The sequence below is a fragment of the Protomyctophum parallelum genome (assembly GCF_964188405.1).
Source record: "Protomyctophum parallelum genome assembly, chromosome: 19".
Taxonomy (NCBI): Eukaryota; Metazoa; Chordata; class Actinopteri; order Myctophiformes; family Myctophidae; genus Protomyctophum; species Protomyctophum parallelum.
Window position 1 is genome coordinate 5495747 of NC_139717.1, and position 13467 is coordinate 5509213.

General features: G+C 43.4%; 1 protein-coding gene across 1 annotated transcript; it reads right to left on the bottom strand.

Moving 5' to 3' along the window:
* Positions 1-558: 558 nt before the first annotated feature.
* LOC310876526 (clusterin-like) lies at positions 559-12580 on the bottom strand. The gene is made up of 10 exons (XM_083790089.1): positions 12484-12580; positions 8623-8785; positions 7748-7896; positions 6923-7093; positions 5699-5869; positions 4907-5123; positions 4295-4435; positions 2740-2966; positions 2278-2462; positions 559-1411 (listed from the first exon to the last, which is right to left on the bottom strand). The coding sequence occupies exons 2-10, from the start codon at positions 8735-8737 to the stop codon at positions 1399-1401; spliced, it is 1389 nt and encodes a 462-aa protein (XP_083646215.1). The 5' UTR covers positions 8738-8785; positions 12484-12580; the 3' UTR covers positions 559-1398.
* Between the last annotated feature and the right edge of the window lie 887 nt (positions 12581-13467).

The window sequence follows — 13467 nt, forward strand, 5'->3', positions numbered from 1 at the left end:
ACAGATTTTGTCCAAACATCACGCAAATTGGTACAGTCTCTCTAGAGCCATTCAACGAAACCGGTCTTTCAGATTTCTCAGACTCCATCCTGATTGGTTAAGATTGGCTTCCAAAGTTCACAGGAGTGCTCAGTTTCAAACAAAATGCTGCAAATCATGAACACATCGCGTGATTTCCATGAAATTGTGCACCCACATTCCCACTAGGCCGAGGACGAAATGCCACATGAACAATTTCAACTCAGCTTCAAGGTGGCGCTATAACTGGCCGAAAAGTGTTTTTACCTCTAACTGCACGGATCTGTGGATAACTTTGTATGCCAACTCCCTAGTTTACTTTTGTTGCCCTTTTATCCAACCACCAGATGAAGGCAAGCTGCAATGTCCTACATTCCTATCCTGGTGGAGACCTGTGCCCAGAAGGGCACTTTTTCTAGTTATGATTTGAAATAATTATGCAGTGAGTGAAACATAGATGTGTAGAGGTTCATTACATTACAGAGAATACTAGTTTCTATTTGTTAACTAACAGATCTCACACACACACACACACAGGCATAGGTTTGAGCAGGATTTAATCACTATGCATTGTTTCATTGCTCGACTGTACTCCATACAGAAGGATTCAAAGCAATGCTGACTAAACAATTACAGAAATGTCTTCTATATTAGAGCAAATGCTAACTCAACCTTTTAGTCTCTAAAACGGCAAGCTAATTTTACATCACATTAATACATGTCAAAGAGAAATGCTCAATTTACTACTTACACAGATATGTGTGATCAACAAAAGTGGTAACTACAATAGTTTACTTTCCCGTTTGCATCTTTGCAACAAGACCATTTTACTCCATTCACAACTAATGGTTTTGATGTCAAAGATGATTTTAGGGAACTCTGGTACACAAGCTCATTCTATTTTCCCATTGGAGACCTCACAAAGACATGAAGCAGGATGAGGACTTAGTATTTTCCCTGATTTATTGTTCTAGAATGGTCACCTAAACCTAAAGGATCTTTATTTTATCTACAAAGGGTCAATGTGATTAGCTGAACCACATGAGGTCTCAATGTGAAGTAGGACTACATATTTAATCCTCCAGCAGGTCAAAATTTGTAGCTGAAATGTGTGTCTTTTTGTGTGTCATTTGTGCAAAGACTGTTGGACCATACAGTAGAACTGAGAGACCGTCCAGTATCTAGGTGAGCTCTGGTTAACAATTTCCAACAGAATCCCAGGATTTGCTGCAGGAGTTTCATGGTGTGCTGTGGGTTTTAAGGGTTTGCCACAGGGCGTTCAGGTGGGTTTAGGCGTTGTTCAGTTGTACTTTACTCAGACTTGGATTAATCCGAGACATTCTATTGTCAGCAGGCTGTGGAGAAGGCTATCTGCTGGCTTTACTTGACCACTCTACAGAGGGGGAGAAAAAAGGAAATTTAATTAATTAGATTTTTATATTCATACAGTACACACACAGTGATCTTCTTTATTTATCTGGTGAGTGTCCAAGGCTTTGTCCAACTACAACAAATTATTACGCTGTCTTAGCTGTAACTGTCTCTACAACACTGTCCTAAAATAGCATAATCTTCTCAGTCACTTAAACAATCACAGTGGTGTACAAGATAAGCAAATGTGCCTTGCTGCCTTCCTTATCTTTTCTTGTTTCTTCATTCAACTGCTGTTGAACCAGTCTTCAAATGTATCATAGCAGTAAAAGAACTCCAACCACTAAACCAAGTTAAAAGCTCTCTTATTAAAACATAGTAGATGCCATATCCATTGTAATAGCATTGTTGTAAGACCTGATCCTTCCATGTTGACAATTGTGAGTTGTTCTTGATGGAAACGGTAGCGGAAATGCCCCCAAAAATGGCATAAGACGATTGAGTAACAGAAAAGGTTCGCTACTCTCAACTGACATGCAAGAGGGTATGCGCATGCATAAAGTGAATGGCAGATCGAGTGGCAAACTGAGTGACAAAGTTAACGTTGTTTAAAGTCATTTAATGCAATCAAATATAACTTTTCTGTTTGGATGAATGGGCTGTTAATGCCAGAAAGTAGTTTTTTGCCACTCAGTAGGCATTCCTGCATAACTTCCGGGTATGATGATGATGTCACGCGCATACCCTCTATCACGGATAAAACACGTCTGAAATGTAACTAATGCCTCATGCCTGATCTATACTTTGTTGAGCACACCGAAGTCCATCCGAGTACAAGTGAGGCTTAACGTCGCATCAGAATGTCGGCCCTCCCAGAGGGACACTCACATGGAGGTCTCTTTGTAGCGGTCGAGAGCCTCCTGGGCCACCACCTCGGAGAACTTTGGGTCGGACCAGGGGATGTCACCAGGCACGGTGATGGTCATGGGAGGTGAGTCAAAGATCTTCACCGACACATTGGTCTCCTCTGGAGTCTGCCCATCGCCTTTCTTCTCGGTGTCCCTGCAAAGAACCTGCATGCGGAAGAGAGACGTTTAGTTATTCAGCCATGTCTGTCAACTAACTGATCTCGGCTCATGTTTTCACACATGGAAGGCCTGCCAGATGGCCGTCCAACAGGCAAACTGTCACCAACCTAGGCAGACGCCTAGGTAGACTAATTAAGTACTCCCACACACTGCATTGTAATCCATCCAATAAAAATGCCCTTTAAAGCAACATCAATGTGTGTTGTACATAGTTTAGCATCAGTTATATGAGTCATTGCGGGCAGAGTGACAGTCTGCATACCGTCTCAATGTGCAACATGCCATCCTTGGTCTTGGTGCTGTTGGCCAATGCTGACACCCAGCCAAACTGCCTGTTGAACAGGTCCAGGATGGAGGAGGTGTTGAGCATCTCCTCCTCGAACCTCCTCAACATGGTGGTGTACTCCTGGGTGAAGCGCTCAGCCATGGCCAGGGCCTCCTCTAGCTGTTCCTTCAGGGGGCCCTCCAGGGGGTTCCTGCCTGAACAGTCTGGGGTTAAGAGACACAATAGAAATATTGATTGATTGAATAGTTTATTAGACAGAATGTATAAACCGCAACAGAGTACAGTCAGTCCAAAAGAGTGATAGCACCAAAGAAACTCCTTGCGATCTGACTGAACTAGTTCTGACATAGGAAAGAGCACATATTGGCCTTAAGGAATCATTTGTAAAAGATTGTTTTAAACAAATAATACATTACACTGTCTCCGTTGTGCATCTTTCCCGCTCTCCAGTTTGCTCATAACATTAGGCAGTGTTATCACTAAGGCGCTCCTCTGCTCCGCTGCGGTGTTTATATTATGTCTATGGTTCAGAGTGTGGCCTCGGCATTGTAGACTTCCGCCGTGTCTGTGTCATAGCTTAGGAGGCAGCCAATCAGAGCCGAAGAGTTTGATCAATCCTCAAAAAAAATAAGTTGTTTTCGCTGGTACTTTTAAAGCAGCTTCTATAGGCCAATGTCCAAGCCAAGGTGAGGACTTTCAGGACTATATTATTATTATTATGAGAGAGAGAGAGAGAGAGAGAGAGAGAGGGGGAGAGAGAGAGAGAGAGATATAGAGAGATACGGAGGGAGAGAGAGAGAGAGAGATCATAGGCGGCGGGTGCGTTTTACCTTTGGGTAGGCTACATAATTGCTACATAATTGCCGCGGATTTATTTATTTATTTCCCAAATGGTCTAAAAATGAGTTCTTTAGCATAGTTTTACCAATGAATTAGCCTATACACAGACAGCGACTGATCAGCCTATTTTGGACGATATGGGTCTTTTCTCGAGTCAGTGTGTAGTCTCACTAGTCTGTGGTTAGGTCTCTTTGGTGAATTCTTGATCAGTGTTATGTCACGCCTCAAGATCAACTACAAAAGAAACCCGATTAGCACTTTTTAACACCTCTTGGACGGCCGGTGTCTCTCAAGACAGACTGTTGCCTGAGGAACAACAGGGGAGGCGCTGTTTTCCCGAATAATTGACGATGGGATTCTCAGATTGCCGGCGGAGAGGTCCAAAATGTTCGGAATTCCCAGAAAATATGTAATGTAAATGTAAAATGTCCACGAAAATCTTCATGGGGGCCGAAAGGGGCCCTAGGATTCTTCATGGGGGCCATGGCCCCGTGGCCCCCACAGACTCTACGTCGCTGCAGCCAATCATGACTAGCTTGCTACTATGCAATTGGCTGGCGGCGATTAGGCGGCTCCCATTGGCTTAGGCAGCAAGGAGGCCATTGATGACTAGGTCACTTACTTTTCATGAGCTTTCATTAGTCAGGTTTCACCTGACAAATCAAGAAAATGCACAGGAAAATCATCGCACCAATATGTTGGATTTCTTTGCATTTCTGGCATTCATTGCGGAGCTTGATGCAGCCAGCTGAGTTGCGGCGGATCTCCCGGCACGTCATCTTGCCGCCGCCAAAAGGCCTGGTGATCACCACATCCTCGTTCACACTGCCGTCTGATATGAGACACACAGAAATGATTTAGTTTCAACCACATGGCACTGGCAACACTGGCATCTGTATTTTGGGAATGTCAAAAGATATTTGGCAAATCTACAACCAGATTTACAATATCTCCATTAACATTATCCAAATTAACACCGAATTCTTTAATCATTTTCCTTGTCTTTATGGGCACACTTGTGAAAGCTGCATGCTTTTATTGTGAAGGCAAAAGTTTCTGAATGTTCACGGTTCTCACAGCCTGCATATCTCTGCGTGCTGATCGTAGCTGTAGCTGATCTACAAGCTCACAACGTGTCGCCGACGCAACGCGTTGTTGGCATGTAGATCAGCCATTTTGCGCTTCACTCGTGGGAGGGAGATGTCTTTTGTTGGCCCGATATGGACACATTACCTCCTCAACGCAAAAATAACTAACTACGCTATTGGAAGCAAATTGGAAGAAAATCTGTTAGGAAACATACCTTCATTGGTGGGTGTTTCCATTTCTTGGTCCATATCCATCATTGAGCCAAACAGGTTCCTGGCCATGCCCATCATGGGGAAGAATAGGCTGTGGAAGCCAGACTGTGGCTCCTGCAGTGGGACAGGCCTATCCAGCCCCCACGGGCTCATGGGCAGGTGGAACGGGCCAGGGAACATGCCTGTAGGAGGGTGAATGGTCTGCATGTGGTTGAACACCTGAGAGAGACGATGGAAGACATCTTGTGAAGTTAATTCGGGCAGATCTACTGACATACTATGCAAGTCCACATATCATACGCTGTTGTGGCAATCAGCTGATCATTTGGGAGTATTTAAGCTCACCTAAGGCTGCAATCTTCCCGAAAACTAGAGTTCTGAACAGGCCCACCTGTCCATTCAAACTCTAGACGGGCCTGCCCCAAAGTTATTAGTGCTGCCGTGACTGGCAGCCGGCGAAACCGGCCCAAAAATTAAGGCCCGGCCCTACCTGGGCCCTCATCAAACCCTGTACACTCAAGAGAATGTCCCCGCTACCACCCTTAGATCTCCATATACTGTACTGACCTGTTCTGACATTCCATATGTTGATCTGATCTCATCAAATCCTGTACACTCAAGACATGGCCAATACAGAATTAATTCTATGTTGATCCCCATGCCAAAGTGCCAGCGCTCGCCCAGCAATCTGCCGTCAACGAGGCGGATGCGTGCACGCGACCTCACCCTTTAGAGAGAAGTCGCTTCTCGCCCACAGGTGTCTTTTATGTTTACTGTGCTGGAGTATCCAGTACCTTCATGCTGTCGAGGAAGATGCTGTCCACACTGTCAGCCACCACAGAGTATTTGTCCTCCAGGTTGTGGAACTGCTCTGTCTGTCTCTGGCCCTCTCTCTCCAACACGTCCATGTTCTCCCCGTTCACCCAGATAGAGAATGGAGATGTCCTGTTCAACACCTCCTCCAACTGGAGACGGTAGGAGGTTAGGATGGGGCAAAGGAAGCAAGGAGATACGGTAAGTATGTATGCAGTATGTACGCAGTTATAATCTTTTTGTGCAGTACATTCACATTACATTCACACACAGCGGAGGCAACCTTGCAAGGTAGCAGTTTAGGGATCAGTGTCTTGCTCAAGGACACTATGACACAAAGCCAGGAAGAGCCAATGAACTGGGAACATTCCGGTCCTCAAGCGGCTGTACCTCCTGGGCCACAGCCATATAATCATATTTTGCTGTGCTACATATGTTGCAAACATAACACTATAAAATAACACTGCCTCTGTGCCGTGTTAGCTTTATTTTGTGTGCAGGAAAGAGAGCATTCCATTCCATTGAGGCCACAGTGCAGAAAGATCAAAATAATAACAATAAAGCCTCTTATGTGGTATAAGTAAGCCAAGGTGTCTAATTGGAGCCCAACCGATGCCACATTTTTGCTATGCTGATCCTGATTTTGGAGAGTCCTAGCCCACTGATTATTGATGTTTGATGAACTTTTATTGTCTCCACCAGGCCGAAGGCATGGGGAGAGAATATGTTTTGTACCACTGGCTTGATCGCAGCCATACTTTGCGCACACACTCCCTGAATGCCACAGCTGTACCTCTGCCCCAAGGTCTTTTCTTATAGCGCCACCAGGAGGCCGCTTTGTGCAAAACTATTTTTTGGACAGTACACCTACATATTTTGTGCAAACATCAAGCAAATTGGTACACAGTCTCTCTAGAGCCATTCAACGAAACGGGTCTTTCAGATTTTTCAGACTCCATCCTGATTGGCTAAGATTGGCTACCAAAGTTTTCTCACTTTTCTCACTTTCCCACAGTGCTGTCCCCCCCCCCCCCCCCCACCACCACCACCCACTGCAATTGCAATTGTTGTTCTGCTTTGTTTATAGTCTGGTTATGTTTAAAAAATACTTGGAAAGAGAAAGAAAGTTTAGAGTTAGGGTTACAATGAAGAACACATCCAGAGTACGGTGCGTGCGTGTGTTTGTGTTAAGGTTGTGTCCTGACCTGACGTCCAACCAGGCCAGCGCCACTGCTGCAGGTTCTGGAATAATATTTGATGCAGGTATTCTTCAGGCAGGGCTTACACTCCTCCCATAGAGCCTGCATGGTCTCATTGCACACCTCCTCCTCCTGCTCCAGCTTGGACTCCATCTGCTGAGCCTTACGCATCGCCTCCTGCACAGAGGAGGAGAGAGAGAAGGTAAAGGTACCATGTCTGTTGCCTATTTGGATCTGATTGATTATATTTTTCTCATATGCACTTCCCATTGCAGTCAGAACTGCAGCATCACTCCCAATCTTCCGCCGTAGTCTGAAAACCCACCTTTTCAGACTCCATCATGGCCCATAGCACTTATCCTACCCCCTTAGATAGCATTTCGGTAGACTTAGATAGCATTTGATAGACTTATAGCATGTTATGTAGACAGCACTATAATTGCATTGTATATAGTCATAGCACGCCATAGTACATATGTATAGCATAGTAGTATAGATATATAGTTTATATGTATAGTCTCATAATATAGATATTCCACTGTTACTTTCTTAGCTTACGCATGTTTCATGATAAATGCTTTTATGTGATGTATTCCCATGCTTTTTTGTTCCTGCTTAATGTAAGTCGCTCTGGATTAAGAGCGTCTGCTAAATGCCTAAATTGTAAATTGTAAATTTTAGTAAGCAAATAATAAGCCTGTATTTTGTCTTAAATTACAGATTTCATCTGCAAGTAACCATGTAATAAGTGGGATGATGTACAGCGAACCAGTCATTGTTGATTAGGTTTCTAACTAATCTCTCTTGTCTCCTCTCCTCTCCTCCTTGTACCTCCTTCATTATCTTGGTCTTCTCCAGGTCTTCGAGGAACTTCTTGTGGTCATCAGAGGACTTCTCCATGACGTTCTTCATCTCCTTCACTCCATTGATGGCGTTCTCTATCTGCTTGTCCAGATACTTCACACCCAGCTCAGAGATCTCTGCGGGGAAAGAAATGGGAATACACGGTAGGTTATGTGCTGCGTGTGTGTGGGACTGTGTGGCATTGTTTGTAATAGTGTCACATATAGTGTCTGGATAATGCTGGATAAACCATGACCGAGACAAATAAACTATCTATCTAGTGTCCTCGTGACAGATTTCCATAGATGGAGAACATGCAGAGCTAAACTCACTAATATCCTGGTTGCCTGTATTCCCCAGTCACCCGTTATCCCTGAACCAGTGGTTCCCAACACTGGTCCATTGGGGACCTCTCAGGTGCCACTGGTTTTGTGCACGTGTTACAAGTTTTCCAAATCGCACTATAGTTAACCCATTAAGACCTGAGACCAGATTCTACAAATGTCAGGGGTTCTAAAACTTCTTCATGTCAAGGACTCCCAGAATGTATTTGGCCACAGACCCCCCCCCCCCCCCCCATCTCAGAATATTCTGTTCTAAGGACCTCCAGAAGCAAAGTTTTGAGGTCAAATGTTCGCTGTGAAAGAATATTTATTCAAAGATTTGTGCCATATTTTCAAGATTTTTCAAAAATAGCAGATCTACAAGCTCATAACGTGGAACCAAGTGCTGCACTATGAGCTTGTAGATCTGCTATTTATAGTGGGTTAAAGTGATTAAAAGCTATGGTGACACAGATGCATTTCAGGTCTTAATGGATACATTATACACTTCCATATTTTACCGCGTGCCCGAGAACTTACGGTTGAGGTCTTCTTTAGAGGGAGGCAGGATACAGTTGACGGAGGCCAGGGTCAGCGCCACCACAGCCAGAGACTTCATTGTCTTCCTCCTCATCATCATCATCATCATCAGCATCCTCTCTGACTAGATCGGGGCCAGCAGGCAATGCAGATGAATGGAAAGCTGAGAAACACGGAGACGTAAGTAAAGTAAAGCGAATGCAATTGCCTATACGTGCATGTGCATTCATGTGGCACACATGTGCCCACAAACCATCGCCCTTTAATAATAGAGATGTTGTTGAAATTATGACCGCTATCCGATCGATCGCCGTATATTTATATTTAACTCATTGAGTAGCATTATTTTTAGACCCCATATGGCCAATTTTGATATGCATCTCTACCCATTATGTTGTGTAATTAATTATACATGTGTAGAAATATATAATAAGGTTTGCCACAGAGAGAGATGACCCAAGCTGGACACACACACACACACACACACACGCACACACACATTTAAAAGAGAACAGTATGGCAGGAAACAAAGCAAAGACTTTAGGTCGGTCTGGCCTTCATACTGGGACGGTATCAGGATTGGTTTTCAGAGCAGTGGGCGTAGGTCTGTTTTCTCCGCCGTCAAAGCCTTAATTTATATTTCTCCAGATGTATTAGCAAGTGCAGATCTCTCATCGTCTTGCTATGAGAGTGAGCTCATCCCTTTCAACCTATTGACCTTGGTGTTATTGTAATGTCACCATGTCTCCACTGGAGGGGGTGTGGATAGCATCCATGATAAACCCTGCAGAGCTATGCAGTCATTGCAGTAACTCATAACCATAATCTCATCTCTGCTGCACACGGCACAGTTTTCCTATATAGTTATATTTTGTCATTTGTGTTTTTATTTTTTGACAGGACAGAAGAGAGAGGGAGAGAGTGGGAGTTTTACAAGCCCCATAAATTCAAACACATGATGACAAAACTATGCTTGTGTTGTGCTTGTGCAACTCTGCATTGCACAAATTAACAAAGAACACCAGATGGGCCCTTGAATTTCTCTGCAGCCTATACCCTCCTGGATTTAATATTTGGGAAGTGATGTAAAGGCAGACAGAACAAAATAGGGAGATATATATATACACAGGATATCATCTGACAGATTAGATCACATTCTGTCCTGTGGAATGGAATGGAGAGATCTGCTTGTCATGGAACTCTCTCTCTCTCTCTCTGTCTCTGTTGATTATTTCTACCTCATAAATGAATCCCCTAGAAGTCTAGATGCATGGGATCTCAAAATGTGTAAGCCTTGCAACTTATGTGACCAAAGACAGTGGCTCAATATGTATTAATAGCATTTTGATAACCTGCTGCCCACTGTCCCAGTTTCCAATGCCCCATTTTAAGCTGTTTAGAAAATGTAATTGTAATGTAATCTCATACATGTTTGTGTAGCTTATGTTGTGAAAAATACTCCCTGTGCTAAAACAGTGTTCAGTTGGTTCAAAATGGCATTAGCCACTTAATCACTCTATACTGTCCTTGCTGTCAAAACAAGCCTCCTCTTTCTGTACGGACCAGGCCAGTGTCCTTCCGCTGTCCCAGCGCCAGTGGAACTCAACTCATGCTGGGCAGGAAGAAAATGTCCCAATTCTGTCCTAAATGGCTTGTGGTTCAAGGATGATGCATTGGCTGTACAATGAGGTTAGCTCCCGTGTGACAGTTAACTGGTAAACCAGGCGGTGAACTGTAACATGCAGTGTAAATTTAGGAGCAACCCTTAGGAGGATTCACAAAACGTTTTCTTCATTGCCCTTTTATTGTGCTAATACAGAATGGGTGGAAGAGAGGGCAGCAGTTAGTCAACTTGGAGGACAAAGAGAAAGAGTTTACTTAAGAGTGCAAAGAATGAAGAACTACTGAGAGAGAGAGAGCAGGGGGTGACAATGACTCGCGTATTTTCAGCTAAATAAAGTATGCCTACTCACTTTTCAATCAATCAATTCCTTCTTCCGCATCCGTTCTCAATTTCTCTTTTTTTGGACAGTCATGCCAACAAAGCATCTTTAAAATGTATATTAGCTGACGGATACAGCAAGGGAGAGATAGAAACCAGCACATGGACAGAGGCATAGACAGAATGGTACAGTTGGTATTGGCTGTTTGCGTAATTCCAGCAGCAGGGGTCTTGGTTACACAAGGAAAAGAATGCTAGCATTTCCCTGCCATAACCAGGCAACACTGTTCCAATCCAGATGTTGACCATGTGCAATTGTGCACGTACAAGAACAGCAAGCAGGTCGAGAACCAAAAACAGTGAGTTTGGTTTTGACTGACAAGTTGACAACATTTAAAGCAAAACTCAGGTCTCATTATGAACCTAATGTTCAATTGCTAACAATTTAAATGACAATAATAGTTATAATAATGATTGAAACACAGCTACATTTTAAAGATGCCTCTTCTGTGGGCTATGGTACAGAAACTACAGATGTCTCAGAGCACTGGCTTAAAAGTCTACCATATCCGGCATTTATGATTTAAGTCTGACACTGGGGTGAGACAAATGTTAGCTGGTAGCTGGTTCACAAAGACTCCTAGAGCTCTAAAGTAGGACATCCACTCCACAGGGTGCTTGACCTTGGCATATTAGAGCGGATTTCTTCCGTGTTAAAGCCTTTCTGATGGAGCAAAATATTGTTATGTAAGGATCAGAGACCTGTGACATTGAATTGATTTCTCTCTTCTACACAATCGGCTGGAGTCAGGGTTAATTTTACTCAGGGATTGCAATAGACTAAACACACTGTAACTGTGCTTCATATATTTGATATTGCTTCTTTGTCTTAGTTTTTTCCGACTATTTCCCGTTAGGTGGTCGCCAGCGCCATCTCTTCCTGTCCTCTGGAAGAGGATGCCAATAATTGAGTCTCAAGACAGACTACCAATAGATCTGGCTTGAGAGTCTACCAATAATCAATACTGAACTTTGACCAGACAAAACAACAATTTGCTTGTAATAACTCTTAATCACACTGAAAAATGTGTGTTGTGTAAATACCGGTAGTTCAAATCTGTAATGGCATATCAATTGCTTCACAATGAGAGATGATGTTGGCTCATGAAATGCATAAAACATAATCCCTATTTCACCGTTTTAAACTAGAAACTATATCATTAAGAAATCACACTGTCTGTCTATATAAATCAAGCTGCAATTCAGTCACTGTTATTGAAGTAGCTGCAGAAAGGAATATGACTGAATTATATATTGCATTGCACAAACAATTGTGTGCTTTAAGAAGAAAGATCTGTATAAACATGCAAATCTTAAACTTCTTCCCTGTGCTGTGCTAATTAAGTTTGGTTCTTCAATGGTCTGTGAAGAAATGATACTCAATGTTTTTAACATTAAGTCTCAAATACGTGTGTTTAAAAACCAAAATTGCAGTGACATATCCCTTTAATGTTTAATCCAGTTGTTGTGGTCCTGACCACTGGGCTGCACCCACACCCATGAGTAAGCAATAACAGCTGTCACGCACAGACATGAGGTCAGTGTTTGCGCACTAGCAAAGACATGTTTACATCGTTGAGAACTAATTCAAAGTGCAGTTCACAGCACAAGAACTGAGCGCACATGTATAAAGATCTATTCTATTGTGCACTGCTGAATTCCATTAAAAACTATGTTTACATTTATTTGTAAAAACGCACAGATGCAATTGCATTATTTTCACTATCGGCTAGAAAAACAAGAACACAAGCTGTGCACTGCCCGCTGTGCACTCGCAATGAAGAACATTAAGGTTAATGTGACGTCAACATCCTCACAACATGAAAAAGACCGCAACTATCCTCCACACACGCACTCACCTCTCCAAGGTCCGTGTTTCTTCTCCACAGTGGGTGGACGCGCTGTTTGCTTGTCTCCCGCTAGGGTTTTTATAGTGGCGGTGCGGGTGGGGGGGGGGGGGGGGGGGGCGTTGTGTACTGTGTAGTGTGTGAGTCACTGTGAGAATGACACCGCTGTGCTGCTGGAGCAGGATGGAGGACTTTTCCAGAAGTTGTGTAATTTATGGCTCAGAGTCAGCGGTCAAGGCTGCAGGGCTGCGGCACGTCCACCAGAGGGCAGGTGCGGCCTTTGTTTGGCTCGTGAATAGGTTTATAGCCAGGTAGCCCCCTCGATCGACTCTCTCTGTGTCTGAGATGTCTCGGTGTAGTTGGCAGAGGTCATTTTATCTGTCCTCTCTTGGGAGTCGCAGGTCTGCCTGCACATGGTGATAGCTTCTCTCCATGAAGAGGCTATTTTCACTCAATCTGTACATATAGTATTTCCTTTGTTCTAGATCAGTCAGTTAAGGTATTCTGTTGAGGGACAAAAGGCATTCCAATTTGCTATGGGTTTTTGTTGATTCTTTCCAAGTTTCCATTGTGTGATAGTTTTCTTATTGGTTTCTCATTTGGTTTGGTGACTCTGCTTTTGTTTGGCTTTGAGTCCCTGAACTGCCATTATAATATTTAAATACTCTCTTTTGAAATTTGATGATTAGTGGATCGATCTTGTCTCACCAGGTTGAAGACATGGCCGCAACCTTGCAAATCTCTGGAACTGTTGGCCCGGTCTATATGCTATCAAACAGGATGCATTATTTGGTGTTTTCCATTTGGATACAGAGAGAGGATTTGTATAACTCTGCATGTGTAGGATAAGTCTAAAAGAAAAACAATACCAGCACTCGCGTAGTATCCTGGAAGGATTAAAGCTTTATTTTATTTCCCCCCAGCAGCAAACCACAGTAAAGACATTTCGGCCCGAGAGCCTTCTTCAGCTTAAATCTCTCTCTGGCCGAAACGTCC

What these genes read in the sequence shown, in the direction of transcription:
- LOC310876526 (XM_083790089.1), bottom strand. Translation starts at nt 8,737, where the DNA reads ATGCTGATGATGATGATGATGATGAGGAGGAAGACAATGAAGTCTCTG. An exon ending in CTCTAAAGAAGACCTCAACC is followed by an intron (nt 7,897 to 8,622) that starts GTAAGTTCTCGG and finishes CTTTCCCCGCAG; the next exon opens with AGATCTCTGAGCTGGGTGTG. An exon ending in GCATGTTGCACATTGAGACG is followed by an intron (nt 2,463 to 2,739) that starts GTATGCAGACTG and finishes TTCCGCATGCAG; the next exon opens with GTTCTTTGCAGGGACACCGA.